At 44.5% G+C, this 18976-nt stretch overlaps 1 protein-coding gene across 1 annotated transcript; it reads left to right on the forward strand.

Moving 5' to 3' along the window:
- The first annotated feature begins 206 nt into the window (after nucleotides 1-206).
- On the forward strand, nucleotides 207-17619 carry naalad2 (N-acetylated alpha-linked acidic dipeptidase 2). The gene is made up of 20 exons (XM_079513652.1): nucleotides 207-378; nucleotides 3023-3137; nucleotides 4135-4321; nucleotides 5883-5987; nucleotides 7144-7269; nucleotides 7773-7853; nucleotides 8059-8164; nucleotides 8245-8338; nucleotides 8719-8814; nucleotides 10279-10364; nucleotides 10899-11018; nucleotides 11210-11292; nucleotides 13355-13418; nucleotides 13544-13611; nucleotides 14080-14171; nucleotides 14303-14393; nucleotides 14839-15103; nucleotides 15621-15702; nucleotides 15871-15963; nucleotides 16410-17619. Exons 1-20 carry the CDS (start codon nucleotides 297-299, stop codon nucleotides 16597-16599), a joined length of 2226 nt encoding a protein of 741 aa, XP_079369778.1. The 5' UTR covers nucleotides 207-296; the 3' UTR covers nucleotides 16600-17619.
- The last annotated feature ends 1357 nt before the right edge of the window (nucleotides 17620-18976 follow it).

The raw sequence follows: 18976 nt of genomic DNA on the forward strand, positions 1-18976 counted from the left end.
CAAGGTGCGACCCACATGCTCTGGACTGTTAGTAAACAACAAGCCACTAATGACCCGCTCCTGCTTTTGTCTCCCTCTCCAAACTATTCTCTCACTCCCTTTTCTGTTCCTATTTCTACTCCACCCTTATCTTTTCCCCTCCCCCTCTCTGTCTCTCTCTCTCTCTCTCTGGCCACACACTCACTGGACTACTTACACAAATTCCTCCCTATCCCTGCAAGTGTGCAACACTGCAGACTCAGCCCGTGACAGCTCCAGTGTGAAGGCACAGGGCTATGTAGTGGAAGGCTTCAAAAATGCGAAAGGAGAGCAGGTTAATCCGGTGGATCTGGTGGACTGTGGTGACGGCCGCGCTCTTCCTGGTGGGGTTCATCGTAGGTAAGCTGTCATGACACTATAGAGTCAACTTGGGGGCTGGGTTTCTGTGGTACAAAGTTCTCTGAATGGCAGGCAACCTTATACCGTATTATTTCATGAAGTAGAAAACATCAACAACACAGTATTCAATTTCACAGTTCATTTTTGAACGGTTGTACAAACTCACCATGCAGATGACATTCAAATGCTTCAAGTAGCAAATGTTTTAAACTGTGTAATGTTTCTGTGCAAGTACAGGTGATCAGCATGCTTCATTCACCATCCATCCTAAACAAGAAACACAACATTTGACATTTGTCATCATAAAAGGACATTCGTCTCACAACGTATTGTGGTGCGAGGTTGTAGATCTGCTTTTTTCTGCGAAGAGATTGGTGTGTAGAGACGGGAAATTTGGGAGGGGAGCCTAGCATTGACCCCTGGAGGACCCCGTTCAATAGGGTTTAAGGTGTTGTAAACCTAGCACAATGCGGGGCCAGCCATGTGTTCCCTCAGTTTGGGGCTGGGGTTGGGGTTAGGTTTAGGTTGGGGAGTGGGGGCCTGAGGGGACATATGGCTGAGGGGACATAGCGCTGAGGGACATAGCGCTGAGAGGACATAGGGCTGAGGGACATAGGTCTGAGAGACAGCTGAGAGGACATATGACTTAGGGCATGGAATCATCTCACCAAGCTCATGCATTCTACCAATCAGTTATTCGTGTAGTTCTCAAATTAGGGTCTGAACTTCCCCCAGGGGTTCTTGACAGGGATCCAGGAGGTCCCTGCAGCAAAATGAGTTAAAATTGCATCGAAATACTGTAACTGTTTGGCTTTTTGAAAACGCGTCACAATGTGACGTGCTTGTAGATCTGCCCTTTTGGAAATCAATTTTAAACGTTGTGAAACATTTTGGACACATTTTGAATATTTCTTTTACATTTCTAACACAACTGCTCTCTTACGGGGGCCCCTGGTGTTGTATTTTCTAAACTGGACCCTCGTCTGGTTCTGACAGACTGGTAGTGTAGACAGGATGGGTGGTGTGTGATAATCCGGTTGAATTATTCCTTTGGTACGGCGACTGCGGCGGCGGGCCCGGGAAAACAATAAAGCGACACGAGACAGTATCACGCTAAAGGTTCACAAAGTTTATTACACAAATAGGAACATATATAGTGCTGGATCATAATGACGTGACAATAAGATGCAGCAAGGCTGACCTTGCTGCCGCTGAGATGTCTCTCGTAGCCTATCTATAAAGTATGCTACAGTACAGGCAGTACACAATACATATCAAGTACACTGTATCTCAAGTTCAAGTACACAGACTTAGATGTACATGGACAACTCATAACATAACAGTTACTGTTATGCATTAGTCACGGTACTTTGTCTCATATCTTATTGTCACGTCATTATGATCCAGCACTATATGTTCCTATTTGTGTAATAAACTTTGTGAACCTTTAGCGTGATACTGTCTCGTGTCGCGTTATTGTTCTCCTGGGCCCGCCGCCACAGTCGCCGTACCAAAGGAATAATTCAACCGGATTATCACACACCACCCAGCCTGCACACACTTACCAGTCTGTCAGAACCAGACGAGGGTCCAGTTTAGAAAATACAACACCTGGTACGAAATCCTTTCAGATAGGGGCCTAATGCTTTTAATGTTGGCTCCAATGGCTTGACATGTCGGGCAGGAACCTCTTATTTCCAAATGTAACAGTTTTGGACATTGTGAGGTTAAATTTTTCCACCTGACAGAAATAAAACCAGACAAATCCATTAGTCCCAGTGATGGTGTCACATGTCTCAGTGCCTGTGTACGCACTGTATGTTTGTTAGGGTGTACTGTGTGTGTGTGTGTGTGTGTGTGTGTGTGTGTGCGTGCGTGCGTGCGTGCGTGCGTGCGTGCGTGCGTGCGTGCGTGCGTGCGTGCGTGCGTGCGTGCGTGCGTGCGTGCGTGCGTGTTCAGCTGTGGTATGCATGTCAGCTCAATTTCTGTATCATGACTTAGACTTCATGCATATTTGTACTGTACACTCTACGTCTGGGTTATTGAGGAAAGTATAAAAAACTATACTTCCTGTACTGACTGTGATGTAGGCTGGTTTTCATTGGTCATCACCACTGACTTCCTGTACTGACTGTGTGATGTAGGCTGGTTGTCATTGGTCATCACCACTGACTTCCTGTACTGACTGTGATGTAAGCTGGTTGTCATTGGTCATTGTTGTATTTTCTAAACTGGACCCTCGTCTGGTTCTGACAGGCTGGGTGGTGTGTGATAATCCGGTTGAATTATTCCTTTGGTACGGCGACTGCGGCGGCGGGCCCGGGAGAACAATAACACGACAGTATCACGCTAAAGGTTCACAACATTTATTACACAAATAGGAACATATATAGTGCTGGATCATAATGACGTGACAATAAGATATGAGACAAAGTATCGTGACTAATGCAGCAAGGCTGACCTTGCTGGCGCTGAGATGTCTCTCGTAGCCTATCTATAAAGTATGCTACAGTACAGGCAGTACGCAATACATATCAAGTACACTGTATCTCAAGTTCAAGTACACAGACTTAGATGTACATGGACAACTCATAACATAACAGTCATTACCACTGACTTCCTGTACTGACTGTGTGATGTATAGGCTGGTTTTCCAGACCAACACGGTCACACACTGACAACGACGATGGCGCCTCCACCCACTACCTGAGAGAGTTCCTGGATGAGATGCAACCACACATGATCAAAAGACATCTCAGGTACGTCTTTGCCTCTTGCACCCGGTTTGTATGATGTCACTGCTTATAAATTCATCTTAACCTTTTTAACTATACCAGCATCGCTATTCTGTGAAGAACAATAGAACATTCGCTGATCTATGAGCTAAAGTTGTGAGCTTGTAGACTGGCTATTTTGCCTAAGTCAAGAGATTTGGTGTAAATGGAAAAAAGGTTAAAAGGTTTAAGTGAAAATGTTTAAAAGCTATACTAAGTTGACCAGAGTCCCCCAGGTGTCTATACTTTCTCCCACTGCCTGGTTTCGCTATACAGAACATTAAATATCTTTACAGAAAAAAGCAGACCTACAAGCTCACAACATGTCATGTTGTCTTAGAACACTGCCATTGTGTTGTCTACTCTGTGTATAACATTGCAGTTATAACAAGGAGTGTGGCCGATAGGATATAGTACTCGTCTTTTGTTTGCTGCACGCTCAAGTTGGGTTTGGGACAGCACCACCACCCCCCACAATAAAGACAAGAGTTGTCACTTTTGAGAGTTGGTTTTGGGAACATCTCTTAAAGGCGTAGGTGTAAGTTGGCATCTGTGCTATACGTGACAATGGAATAACGGGCTGTTTTAAATCCACCACTTAAGCATAACCACTGTACGTAATTCATGTTTATACAAAGGACTCTGGGATGATGTGTCAAAGAGCCCCTTAGTATAATGTTGAGGCTTAGATGAGTCATATTTATGACTCATTTTAAGGACCACTTATAAGTGGAATAAAGGCCTGCTTCTCTGAGCTACTAATGGATACATTGGACACTGCAGGTTTCACTGACACGCCAGTGTTTCCAACACAAAGTGCAAACCTTTACTTTTCCACTAACCACCCTGTTTCTTCTTTCTTCTTTCCGCTCGTGTTGAAGTGTCCCCCGAGCAACACACTTAACCCTCTGAGCAGTCAGCAGCTGGGTGAGGGCTGAAACTGACTCCTGCCTCCCCCCTCCCCTCCCCTCCTTCTCCCCAGGACGTTCACCCGTCTGCCTCACCTGGCCGGCACCAAGCAGAACCGTCTCTACGCCGAGCAGATCAAGGAGGAGTGGCTCCAGTTTGGACTGGACTCAGTGGAGATGGTTCCCTACGACGTGCTGCTGTCCTATCCCAACAAGTCCCGTCCCAATTACATCTCCCTGGTAGACCCACTGGGCAATGAGGTAGATACCATCCCAACTACATCATGGTTGACCCACTGGGTAATGAGGTAGATACCATCCCAACTACATCATGGTAGACCCACTGGGCAATGAGGTAGATACCATCCCAACTACATCATGGTAGACCCACTGGGTAATGAGGTAGATACCATCCCAACTACATCATGGTAGACCCACTTGGTAATGAGGTAGATACCATCCCAACTACATCATGGTAGACCCACTGGGCAATGAGGTAGATACCATCCCAACTACATCATGGTATTGTGTTTTTGTATGGATATATATATAGTGTTGGGTGCTTGCACATATGCACACATGGCATCAAAGCATGGTGTTGTGTGCTGGCACACTATACACTCTGTCTTTCTTTTGTCATTCTTTTTTTAAGAGCCTGCTCAGGGACTACAGATTAAATTTAGCTTTGGCTAACTCTGGCCCATTTACATTGATGTGAAAACTGAGATGTTGATTAATGAGCTTATTTGTCCCTGTCAAATAAATAAAATAAAATAAAATAAATAGACCCACTGGGCAATGAGGTAGATACCATCCCAACTACATCATCTCCCTGGTAGACCCACTGGGCAATGAGGTAGATACCATCCCAACTACATCATCTCCCTGGTTTGATTGATTGATTGATTGAAAAATGTATTAACAGTTTGCAGAATTACAGTACATTTCAAGCACAAACTCAATACAAAGGCTGTTAACTGTGAGTGGACGACCCAATTAAGCATTACACTTGTTTCCAATAGGGTCCACAATGTTCAATTCATCAAAAACATTTAGAGACGTACAAATAGACACTTCTATATAGACAAAGGACAGAACAGGAATTCATCATAAAGGAGGTAAAAAGGGAAAAGAAACATATACAGTGAGGGGGAAAAAAGGGGTGGGCGGTGGGGGGGATTCACGTTCAGCTCCGTTCATTTGTTCATCTGCGTTGGGTCCCCAAGTCGGCTCCGTGGCCGTACCTTGAGTTGGCTGTGTGGCCGTGACCATCTCTTGTGTTGTCCTTGTGTTGGGTCCCCAAGTCGGCTCAGTGGCCATACCTTGAGTTGGCTGTGTGGCCGCGACCCACTGGGCAATGAGGTAGATACCATCCCAACTACATCATCTCCCTGGTAGACCCACTGGGTAATGAGGTAGATACCATCCCAACTACATCATCTCCCTGGTAGACCCACTGGGCAATGAGGTAGATACCATCCCAACTACATCATCTCCCTGGTAGAGGTAGACCCACTGGGTAATGAGGTAGATACCATCCCAACTACATCATCTCCCTGGTAGAGGTAGACCCACTGGGTAATGAGGTAGATACCATCCAACTACAACTACATCATCTCCTAGATCCACTGGGTAATGAGGTAGATACCATCCAACTACAACTACATCATCTCCTAGATCCACTGGGTAATGAGGTAGATACCATCCAACTACAACTACATCATCTCCCAGATCCACTGGGTAGTACTAGATACAAGGCAGACTTCCAGAGGAATTTAACAAGAGGCTGCTACATCACGTCCTCTCTCTCCTCTCATGTCAGGTGTTCAACACGTCGTTGGCAGAGCCAGTCCCCGAGGGATACGAACATGTGTCTGACGACATCGTCCCTCCATACAGCGCCTTCTCCGCCCAGGGACAGCCAGAGGTACTACACACACTAGTGTTAACTTTGTCGACTAACGAAAAATGTTCATCGACTACCATTTTTCACTGACGAAAACTAGATGAATCCAACACTAATAATCACCTGCAAGGAATTTCCTGACAGAAAGTCAAACAAACACTTTGCAATAGAAAGAAGATAATTCCAGCTTTTTGTACAGCTGCAATGTTTGTGAGTTTGCTGTCGTTTAATTCAATCAGATCTGATTGAATGCATGGGCTGTCAATTGCAAATTGCGGCTAGTTGCCACCCTGCCATTAACTTACTGACAAGATGGACGCATATGGTCTATACCAGGGGTTCTCAACGTTTTTAGCTGGGGACCCCCGGAAATGCTTTGGCCATGTCTCGGCCATTTTTCTTCACTTGATTATTTCTGGATCCAGCACTGTGTTTAACCCATTGATGCCTGAGGCCGAATCTGGGAATGCCTTCTAGGGCCTGACCTAAGGTTTCTGAAATCCTTCAAAATCTTGTTCATTTTGTTTTTAATTTTGTCTTGTTTAGCTATTGAAAAATAGCAGATCTACAAGCTCATAGCGCGCCACCGAGTGGCGCGCTACGAGCTTGTAGGTCTGCTATTTTTGAAAAATCGAAGAACGACTGACATAGAAACATAGCTTTTTCAGAAAACTGTCATTTTCAAACAGACATTTTTAGAATCTGATCTCAGGTCAAAATGGGTTAACCCATTGATGCCTGAGGCCGAATCGGGGAATGCCTTCTAGGGCCTGACCTAAGGTTTCTGAAATCCTTCAAAATCTTTTTTTTAAATAGTTATGTTACTACATGTATAGCAATAGCTGATGAGACACAGAGAGCGCGTCGGCATCAAGGGTAGAACAGCGTATAGGTTGCACCAGGCGTCAATGGGTTAAAGAATTTTCATTTGAACACTGCACATGATAATGATGGCAGTGCAGAAACCTCCTATCTAAAGGAGTTGAGTCAGGGGGTCTGTCTGTGCCGCCGTTGGGTAGGGGGGAGATCACAGGGGGGCGTGAGGTCTTGTCTATTTGGAGGTATACGCTTGTGCGTGTAAAAAGTGCACGCATGCGTGCGTACAAGCGTATGCCTACCACCTCATATAGGGATTCTGTATGAAATAATGTCCCTTGTCCCTTCCCGTCTCCACCAGGGCGATTTGGTTTATGTCAACTATGGGCGTACAGAGGACTTCTTCCTGCTGGAGAGGACCATGCGCATCAATGTCACTGGGAAGATTGTGATCGTCAGATATGGGAGGATATTCAGAGGTAACAAGGTACGAGATACTACACTACAGGCACGCATGTGCGCGCGCACGCACACACACACGCACAGACACACGCACCATACTGTATAGAGTCATTGCTGTTTCTCACTTCGTGCCATGTGGCGAGCTCATACTTCTGCTATTTTTGATTAGCCAACGCAAAAATCTAAAACACAGATGCTTTACTGCTTTTAATGGGTTTGTGTAACTCTCAGAGTTACAGACCCCTCAGGGTCCATTTGGACCCCTGGTGGTCCCCGGGCTTCACGTTGAGAACCAATGGTTTAGGCCGGGTTTGGGTTTGGTTCTGGTAGAATATCTTTATGAATCCCAGGCAGCTTCAGCCCAGCCAAGGATGCTGATGAAATACTACATTTAAGTCCAGTCTGCAAGGACCTTTACATGACAACAGTATGCCGTGTGCTGAGGTTTAGCTATACTGTACACATTTTGAGCACAACCTGTCTGTCTGTCTGTCTGTCTGTCTGTCTCTCTCTCTCTCTCTCTCTCAGGTAAAGAATGCTATGCTAGCTGGAGCTAAAGGAATCATCATGTTCTCAGACCCTGCAGATTATTGCGCTACTGGTGTGCAGGTACAAAACACACACACACACACACACACACACACACACACACACACACACACACACACACACACACACACACACACACACACACACACTGAAACGCACATGATTGTTGTGATTGTAAGACTGTTATCGTTACCTCTCTCTTTGTGTGTGTGTGTGTGTGTGTGTGTGTGTGTGTGTGTGTGTGTGTGTGTGTGTGTGTGTGCAGCCGTACCCAGATGGTTGGAACCTGCCAGGGGGCGGGGCCCAGCGAGGCAACGTCCTAAACCTAAACGGAGCCGGAGACCCTCTCACACCTGGCTACCCTGCCAAAGGTGTGTGTGTGTGTGTGTGTGTGTGTGTGTGTGTGTGTGTGTGTGTGTGTGTGCGCACGTTTAACTCTCCTCTCTTGTAGAGTACACATTCAGATCCAGCCTCGAGGAGGGGGTGGGCCTTCCCAAGATTCCGGTGCATCCCATTGGCTACCATGACGCCGCTCAGCTGCTGAAGTAAACACAATAGTATATTGTATTTAGCTGTGGAGGAGGACATACAGTATAAATACAGGACATATGGTATAAATCTGCCATTTATACTTTTATTTAAAGGACAACTTTAGTTTTTTTCAACCAAAGTTCATGTTTTAGGTTGTTATTAGATATATATATATATATATATATATATAGTATATATATATATATATATAATACTGGGATTGTGCGTGCAAAGTTTCATGCCGATCGGTACCGAAGATTAGCTGTTCACAGAATGATGGGCGGACGAACAGACGAACGGAAAGACAGGGGCGAAAACATGCTCTCAATGAGAGCATGTTTTCGCCCCTGTCTTGAGAGCCTCTCATCTGTCTCCATCACTTTCCGTCCAATAGGAACATGGGGGGAGCGAACCCACCCAACGGATGGAAAGGCGCCCTGAACATCTCTTACAGGATTGGTCCAGGCTTCTCCGAGGACTTCAAGGCCCAGTAAGTCACTCTGCAACACTGCTTCTAGGTGCTGCCACACTATCGAAAGAGCTGCGCACGTTCTCGGCTGCGCGCAGCTTAAATTCCGAGTTTTTAGACAGCTGGTGGATGGAAAAGAAGCTCCACCTCCGCGGACTTTTTGCGCGACGGCCAGATTCCCGGAAACGCTCTCCTCCGCGCAAAAAGTCCGCGGAGGTGGAGCTTCTTTTCCATCCACCAGCTTAAGAAGTGCGCAGCTTAAGACCGTTTTGCGCTAAGGTGTGGAGACGGTGTCTCAACGTGGAGGTCCATGGGGGGGTCTGAGTCACCAGCTAAATGATTTAGGAACATCCCAGGGAAAACAATGTTGTATACTGGGCATCCGTTTCTTTCTTTTTCTTTTTTTGCGATCACTCCTTGTCCTAACCTTGTACTGAGGCAGATTCTATAAACGCCTTCATCCTGACCTATATATTTACTCATAGGCCTATATCTATTCAAAAGTGACATTTTCTTTAATGTTTTCTATGTACTGTAGGCTACACAGCAACAACTAGGCCTACCGCAAAAGGGGTTCCAATCCTGAAAGGGATAGTTACAAAGGGGGTTTCCATCCTTATATCCCATGGGATAAGAGGTAGTGAAAATAGAAGGTCACAGGTTGGCATCAAATATTCTATTTTGGGTCTCGAGCTAAAAAACATTATGTGGGGGAGCCATATTAATGCCAGGAACGTGGAATCCCGTTTTATTCTCCACTCCCCGTCTGTGCCAGAACGTAAAAATCTGTCTTTCTTTAATGTCATTTAATCCGGTAATTAAAAAGAATATATATATATATATATATTGCTTTTACTCACAGTTAGACAGCCTCCACACGGATCCGACGCGGCTACGCGCATGCTTAATAGTCCTTTTTCTCCTCAAAATGAGACAAACTGCCATCTTTGATCACGCTAAGAAAGTGAAACCATTATCTGCGATGCATCGCCTGGAATGAGAATCTGCCTCAACTACTGTATGGACGGCTATCACTTCCATCAAGTGACCCGTCTTATAAGCTCATAGCGTGGATTTCTTTGGCACTCACTGGCGCCACGTTGTGGAATATAGGGGTAGCACCATAGAGTATATAAAGGATAGAGACCGAACTGGAGCACTAGCCCCGCCCCCAAGCTATTCATTTCGATGAAGTTGCTCAGTGGCGTTTTGAAGCACCCGGAAGACTGCCGGAAGTACCTCCTCCGGACCTCAAATTTGAAGTCCGGGGTGACGTATGGGTGACGTAGGGAGTGATGGTCCTACGTGTTAAAGAACGGGTCCGCCTGCAGTCCTTCCTCTTACCACTAGGGCCCAGTGCTTCAACGTTGGAGCGCCTCACTGGCCCCTTGGGTAGCACGGAAAGTGTAGGGAATTCTAGAGTATAGGCATGAGCTAGACCAGGTCAATTCTGAATGAAGTTGCAGGTGTTTGTGTCCATCACAGGAAGGTGCGTATGAACATCCACACCAACAACCAGGTGACCAGGATCTATAACGTCATTGGTCGGATCAGAGGTGCTCTGGAACCAGGTGAAAATAACAATAAAACATTGAGTACAACATTAACAAATGATGTTTTTCCTTTATCTTAAACAAATGGAGAAAAGATTATCATTATTATTATATTTATGACACACGCACGCACACAAAGAAGCCAACCACTGGTCACTGGTCATAGTACTGGACGTGATCCGGCATTATGATGATTGCAAAATAACATATTCTCTCTGTCGGAGGGGAAAAGGTCATGCTGTATGTCCAAAACTGTTACTTTTCAGAATTCAAATATATAATATGGCAAAAGTAGCAGATCTCTTCGTGCCCCCCCCCCCCCCCCCCCCCCCCCTTACTTTTCAGGATTCAAATACAAAAACGCGTTTCGAGCTTGAGGATCTGCTACTTTTGATGCTTTTGTGTGATAAGTAGGGTGCTAGTAGGGTGTTAATTTAAGAAACGCAAAAATACACACACACACAAAAGTTTATAACATATAAGGACATAAGAGGTTTCTATATGAATGAAGACGTGTCCCTCCCTGGTGGATGGTGTGGTGTGTGCATGCAGACCGCTATGTGATCCTGGGAGGTCACCGGGATGCCTGGGTGTTTGGAGGCATCGACCCCATGTCTGGAGCTGCTGTGGTCCATGAGACTGTGAGGAGCGCCGGGAAACTGCTGAGTACAGGTGTGTGTGTGTGTGTGTGTGTGTGTGTGTGTGTGTGTGTGTGTGTGTGTGTGTGCGCGTGCGTGTCGGACTACAAGTCCTTAAAAATAAAGCAACTCACTTTAAGATGCGCCAAACTTTTTTGCCTGCCTGTCGCTATTAACGACATTCCAGGTATTATTCTCTCCTATTTGACGTGTGTGTTTGTGTAGGTTGGAGGCCCAGGAGGACGATGGTATTTGCCAGCTGGGATGCAGAGGAGTTTGGCCTGCTCGGGTCGACAGAATGGGCTGAGGTACTCATTTACATGCTGTTCCAATTTACATACCGTTTGTGATCAATTTAACACACGTGGCCTGTCTTGGTGCTAAGGCAGACTATAAACACCATCTGTACAAAAAAACCTAATCTAAAAGGATCCAAATGTGATCGTTGCTGTAGGGCAGAAACCTATTTTTTTGTAAATTAATGCCCTACTTATCAGATCCACAAGTGATGTGTTTCGAGCCTGTAGATCTGCTACATTTGCAAATGTTGGTATGTGCAAATTATGTAGTGATGCTTGATGTGATTAATCTGCTTTTACTGTCCTACCTATGTGTGATATAGAACACTAAACATTTTCACCCGGACGATTATATTTTTGCAATTTTCATATTGTTGCTGATGTCTGAGGTGGGCGGGTCTTTCAGTACCTTCATGATGCTCAGTGACATCATATTGTTGCTGATGTCTGAGGTGGGTGGGTCTTTCAGTACCTTCATGATGCTCAGTGACATCATAATGTTGCTGATGTCTGAGGTGGGCGGGTCTTTCAGTACCTTCATGATGCTCAGTGACATCATAGAAGGTAGGTTTGTTTCCCTGCCCACATCCCTGTTTCTTTCTACAGGTAGGTGGCCGGTGAATTTCACCCGTGTTAAGCATAGACAGAGTATATAAAAGGATAGAGACTGATCTGGCGCGAAGCTCCGCCCCCTCAGCTATTCATGTCAGTGGAAGTTGCTCAGTGGCGTTTTGAAGCACCCGGAAGGACCGTCTCAAAACGTCTACTTCCGCATTGGACCACCAAATTTTGGTGGTCCAATGCGGAAGTGCAACCGAGCGCTCAATGTTAAAGCCCAGCTGCACGGGTTTACCGGTCATGAATCCACGGGTCCGCCTGTAGTCCCTCCTCTTACCACTAGGGCCCAGTGCTTCAACGTTGGAGTGCCTCACTGGCCCCTTGGTGTTAAGTGATAGTGTGATAGAGAAGAAATCCCATACACCCACAATGGACTTTTTTTTTTTTTTTGTATTCACTGGACCATTCTCACATGTCTTAGGAATAGGTGGACCAAAGGAGAAGTTCCCAACTTAATTTATCTTTTCTTAGGAACATTTAAAAAATAATATGCACGTTTTTCACCGATTTTGCCCTCCCATGATAGATCCCCCCATGAAATCTTTTTTTTTGTTTTTTTGTGAAAAGTCATGATGAAATATTAAAGAAGAGTAGTTCAAGTTGCCATGTATTGCTGTACTTCAATATATTTTGATGAGAAATTATGGAATATTTTACATTGGGTGAAATATACCCGTGTTTAGTGATGGCGTAACAAAAAATATGTTACTGTAAAAATCTATCAATAAAGGCAAAAAGCCAAAAAAAACAAAATCTTTAAAACTCTGATGCTGGCCTTCAAAGCAACCAAAGGTATGGCACCCCCATATCTTCAAAGTCTGATCGGACCCTACAAACCCTCCCGCGCCCTCAGATCAGCCAACATAGGGAAGCTGGAAGAACATTCACTAAAAACACCGGGACAACACTCCACACGTCCCAAACTCTTCTCCCTTCTGGCTCCAAAACTATGGAATGCACTTTCATTATGGGTTTGTAAATCGCTCTGGATTAAGAGCGTCTGCTAAATGCCTGAATTGTAAATTGTAGAAATATCCACATGGAATTCTTTATTTTCATTGTGGTATATTTCAGTGGTTTACAAAGTGTCCGCCAGGGGGTGTCATTGAACCCCTTTTATAATTGTTTCTCCATATATTTCACCTTTACTTAAGAGGGCGCACGCACGCACACACGCACGCACACGCACACGCAAACGCACACACACACACACACACACACACACACACACACACACACAACATCGGTTTCGGGTATTACGAGGGTCTGTAACTCTGAGTGTACAGGTTAAGCTACACTGAGTTATAGACTTGTAAAGGTATACATTTGGTAGTCTCCGGAACCGACGCTGAGAATCAGTGTTACTACAGGGGAAATGAAATACATGCTAACACAGAAAGCTATAAACACTGTTATGTGTCTCGCTCTCTCTAACTCTCTCTCTCCTCAACAGGACAATGCCAAGATTCTACAGGAGCGTGCTGTGGCCTACATCAACGCAGACTCTGCCATAGAGGGTGAGTGCAAGTGTGAAGTGTTTGAAGTGTAGATAAGCGAACGGAACAAATTCTGAATGATTCATGGTGTTGGTGTGCATGTGCGTGTGTGTGTGTGTGTGTGTGTGCGTGCGTGCGTGTTACAGGCATGTACACGCTGAGGGTAGACTGCACTCCATCTCTACACACCCTGGTCTATGACATCACCAAGCAGGTGAATGTATTGCACTGTACATGTATTATGTCTTACTAATGAATTGAGTACACAGCCCCTGGGGGGTTTTGTGTTCCTTTTGGCATAACCTTTGACTGTACTGCCTGTACGGTTAATAATCTTTGCTAATAAAGTATTAAATCAATCAATCAATTAATTAAATCAATCAATCAATCAAAAATAATAATAATACGCTGTCAAATAATGAGTGTTCGTTTAACACTTAAAACGTAACCAAATGGACACTATGGGAGTTACAGATGGATAAATTAACATTTATTCATAGATCTACTATTTTTGGCGAATGTTCTCTTCCAGAATACGGAAGCTGTGGTTCAAGTGGTTAAAACATTTAATTAGAGGGAAGTTAATTCTTCCCTTATTTTACCCTAACCTTCCTGTAGCCTACTCTTTTGTCTTCAGTAAAATAATACTTCTGCTTTCTCTCTCTCGCTCTCTCTCTCTCAGATATCCAGTCCAGAGGAGGGGGAGGAAGGCGTTTCTCTGTATGACAGTTGGCATAAACGGGACAACTGGACCGGTGATCGTGATGCCCCCAGGTCAGTCCCACGCTAATTGGCTAATACACGAGTATTAGCAAGAGAAAAACATGTTGGATACTATTACTATGGAATCCAAATGACTGGAATCAGTCTTCCCTCTCTCTCTCTCGCTCCTCTGCATTGTGTAGGATCAGTAAGCTGGGTTCAGGCAGTGACTTTGAGGCCTACTTCATCCGTCTGGGCATCGCTGCTGGCAGGGCCAGGTACACCAAGAACAAGGTGAAAGACCCTCCGCTTAATGTTTAGATCACACTCACTGTACAATACAGTGTAAACTGCATCAATAAAACGATGCCTAAACCTAACCTTATTCCTAAACCTAACCTCTGTAAAACTAGCCATAGTTAGATCTCCTGTTTATATAGCACGAGGCAGCTTGATGTACAAGTACACCCCCTGGACATGATGCTAGTGTGTCGCAGTGACTTAACCCAATCCAACTCTTTGATATGAACCGCTCTAGGTCCTCTCGGTGGAGGCTCCTCACTCACTGGCAGGCGAGTCAGTAGAATATAACAGTTGTGACGACAACACACAAATGTGTGTGGGGAGGAATTAACTGGCATAATGACTAAATTGGGGAGAAATGGGGCTAAAAAGTGATACATAAGTGCAAATGTAAATGTCTAACTCTCACTGTATCCTGTGTGTGTTGTGTTGTCAGAAAACAGAGCGCTACAGCAGCTACCCGGTGTACCACAGCGTGTACGAGACCTTCGAGCTCGTACAAAACTTTTATGACCCCACCTTCAGGAGGCTTCGAGCCGTGGCTCAGGTGAGGGGAGCGCTCGTCTTCTCATTGGCCAACTCCCGGCTCCTCCCCCTGGACGCCAGCCAATACGCTGTCTCGCTGACAAAGTACGCCCAGAGCATCGCCCGGCTGGCTGAGAAGCATCCTGCCGAGATGAACACATATCATGTGACGTTTGGTAAGCATGATTGATTGATTGATTGATTGATTGATTGATTGATTGATTGATTGATTGATTGATTGATTTGTTGTAGGTTTGAGTTAAAGGGGCATTCCACTCATAGAGCTGTTGTGTGGAAATAATAAAAAAGTCCCCCCATTCTGTGTTTCCTAGAACTAGAGGTCTGAAAAAAATCATTAACATGGTGAAACACATCTTGATGACATCATCAAGATGTGTTTCACCATGTTAATGATTTTTTTCATAATTACAGTTCTAGGAAACACAGAATGGGGGGACTTTTTATTATTTCCACACAACAGCTCTAAGGTATATTAATGACATAGTAAAATGTTGAAAATGGGTGGTTTTCCCCTTTAAGCAATATTACACGAGAGGGTGTGCTTTACTAGCCTTGGATCCAGACTGATTCGCTACTTTGCTACTCAGTCCGTCCGGGGTCCTATTTGACTTGTATTTCTATTACGTAGGCAGTCAGGAAGTGACTGGAGTTTTACTGGTTCACTTTGTCCAGATTCACTGTTTTCTGCGGTGGAGAACTTTACGTCTGCAGCCCAGGAATTCCATGAACGTCTGAAGAGCGTTGACACAACAGAGTGAGTGACTGTCCATGTGTCAATGTTTGCATGAATCCTTTTAATTTGACCTCGGCAACTGGTAATTACGTGTGTGTGTGTGTGTGTGTGTGTGTGTGTGTGTGTGTGTGTGTGTGTGTGTGTGTGTGTGTGTGTGTGTGTGTGTGTGTGTGTGTGTGTGTGTGTCAGTCCCCTGCAGTTGCGTGTGGTAAATGATCAGCTCATGTACCTGGAGAGAGCTTTCATTGATCCCCTGGGCCTACCTGGAAGACCTTTCTACAGGTACGTTAAACATACTGGGCCTACCTGGAAGACCTTTCTACAGGTACGTTAAACATACTGGGCCTACCTGGAAGACCTGTCTACAGGTACGTTAAACATACTGGGCCTACCTGGAAGACCTTTCTACAGGTACGTTAAACATACTGGGCCTACCTGGAAGACCTTTCTAGTTCTACAGGTACGTTAAACATACTGGGCCTACCTGGAAGACCTTTCTAGTTCTACAGGTACGTTAAACATACTGGGCCTACCTGGAAGACCTGTCTACAGGTACGTTAAACATACTGGGCCTAAGATTTGAGTTACAAATGTTTGCGTTAAAGATATATATTTTCAAAGATTTGCAGAAATCTTTCTTTTCAAAAAGAAATGGCAGATCTACAAGCTTATAGTGCGGCACTCGGTGTGTGCACAGAAGTACCTCCAGCATCTCCTCTCTGTTGCAGACATGTGATCTTCGCTCCGAGCAGTCATAATAAGTACGCGGGGGAATCCTTCCCCGGGATCTACGACGCGCTGTTTGACATCCAGAACTCAGCCAATCAGGAGCAGGCCTGGCAGGAAGTGAAGAGGCAGATCAGTATCGCGGCGTTCACCGTCCACGCAGCCGCCGTGACGCTACAACCTCCCGCCTGACACACGCACGCACACGCACACGCATGCACACGCTGCCGGGAACAAAAAACAAACACATCAATCAATATCTAATGTATAGACACAATGTGCTTTACAGACTGTAAGATGGACCAGTGTATGTTTTATATAGCTATAAATGAAAGTGCTAAAGTTCTAAATGTGATGTGATAAACAGGACACTGAGAGCAGTGTAACCAGAATGTTGGATGCAGAGAAAAACTAATGTACTATTGTTCTTCTCTGAAAGATGTTACAATAGAACAGGGTTCTATTAGTTTACTTGCATGCAGTGGTGGACAAAATACTCAACCCCTGGCCTGTACTTGAGACAAAGTATAGATACAGTACAATATTACTCTATAGTGAAAGTTGCTCACTTTTTTCTTTCTTTTTTTCCCAAGTTGTACTTGAGTTATACTTGAGTAAGCTGGAGAAACCTTTCCTGAAAAGGTTGAGAACAACGGCGCTACTCCACCTTGACCAACACCTCCCACCTAGACCCACAGAGCAGCACCATAGACAACCTGGAACCACTCACTGTCCACCTCTGCCCCAGCCTGTTGCCAAGGGCCAATTCCAATCCGCTCCCTTACTGACTCACTGAGCCCTCACTGACATAGGCGCGCGTTCATGTGAAGTCTACGAGGGCTTTAGGGCTGTCCCATTTAACTTAAGTATGCAAATGAGTTATGCATTTATAATCACACAGGAAAGTGGTGAAGTATGTATTTATAAAATTAATTAAAAAAAAATCTGCTTAAACACTAAAATAGATATGCCTTTATCAATGATCAACAATAAAAAAGAAAATGTAATAGGCCAAGTGGAGATGCACATGAAAGTGGGTGTATGATTGCATATTTCTGTATTCTTGGTTTGTCTCATGCTAAAATCTGCTGATGTAATTATTGCTTTTATTTTTGTCCAACTAAGCTCTGGTTTTGTTTTGTAACTAATAAAGTTACTGTGCAAACAGTAGCCGGGTAGGCATAATAAAGCCTTGGCTTCTGCCTACATGCACCTTTTCAGTGTTACCTCTGCTCTGTATACGTTTAAAGCACTGACTGTAAATAAGTGATGTAAAGTGTCATGAATGAAGGACTCGTCTTCAAAGTGCTGTCCCGTTCATTTCATTACAATTTGGAGACCTCTCACCCTCAAACACTTACAGTTGGCGTCACTTAAAGGGATAGTTCAGATTTGTTTTAACTTAATCTGTATGAAATACTTGCCATTAATATAGTGGTCGCAACTGCCTAAGTCCCGTGGTGGGAGTTCTGCTCAGAACCCAATAGAAGTCTATGTAGAAGACTCAAGAGCTGCCATTGGACTGGCCCTATGAAGTGAACGGAGTTTGCGTAACAGTCTACTCTACGGCTCTGACCATGTCTATGCTCAGACGCAGAATAGAATCACGCTTGTGGCGCTGCATGGAGGTGTGACCTTGTAGTCCAGGAAGGAAGTGAGACCACATTGTCATGACATGAAGTGTTTCTCATCATTCAAATAAGCTCTGGTTGCAAAAGGGGTGAAGTGGCCCTTTAAATCAGTGAGGGTGCAGGCCAGGGCTTTAGGGGTGATGAATTGGGCCCAAGTCTGCTGATAGTGTGTACTATGCACAGTCTAAGCCACAGGATGGCTTAGACTGCCTTCCTGTGGAACAGAATTAAACTGCACTAATATGACAAATGAACTACTCTGAGCACAGCGTCTGTAATAATTCTGTTCTCCTTTATGAACTAGTATATATTGGACAGGTGTGCAGTGTGTATGTTAACTGAATAATATATTCAACTGGACATTCCTTACTTGTGTCCTGACGGGTACTCACTAAATAATATTACTAATATATATAATATATTATAATATAATAATATTTAAGCATGTACATAATACATACAAACCAGTATAATAATACATACACACCAGTATAATAATACATACACACCAGTATAATAATACATACACACCAGTATAATAAATACATACACACCAGTATAAGGTTGGAAAGGAATAGTGGGCTACGGCGGCCCAAAGGGGACTTTGGATGACATCACGTTTTGCAAGACTCCCAGAAGTACAAACACTGTGGACAGTATCTAGTCATAATGAAGACACTGTGGACAGTATCTAGTCATAATGAAGACACTGTGGACAGTATCTAGTCATAATGAAGACACTGTGGACAGTATCTAGTCATAATGAAGACACTGGACAGTATCTAGTCATAATGAAGACACTGTGGACAGTATCTAGTCATAATGAAGACACTGTGGACAGTATCTAGTCATAATGAAGACACTGTGGACAGTATCTAGTTATAATGAAGACACTGTGGACAGTATCTAGTCATAATGAAGACACTGTGGACAGTATC

Source organism: Electrona antarctica, assembly GCF_951216825.1.
Source record: "Electrona antarctica genome assembly, chromosome: 11".
NCBI classification, from domain to species: Eukaryota; Metazoa; Chordata; class Actinopteri; order Myctophiformes; family Myctophidae; genus Electrona; species Electrona antarctica.

What these genes read in the sequence shown, in the direction of transcription:
- naalad2 (XM_079513652.1), top strand. Translation starts at nt 297, where the DNA reads ATGCGAAAGGAGAGCAGGTTAATCCGGTGGATCTGGTGGACTGTGGTG. An exon ending in GGATATTCAGAGGTAACAAG is followed by an intron (nt 7,270 to 7,772) that starts GTACGAGATACT and finishes TCTCTCTCTCAG; the next exon opens with GTAAAGAATGCTATGCTAGC. An exon ending in CACATATCATGTGACGTTTG is followed by an intron (nt 15,104 to 15,620) that starts GTAAGCATGATT and finishes CACTTTGTCCAG; the next exon opens with ATTCACTGTTTTCTGCGGTG.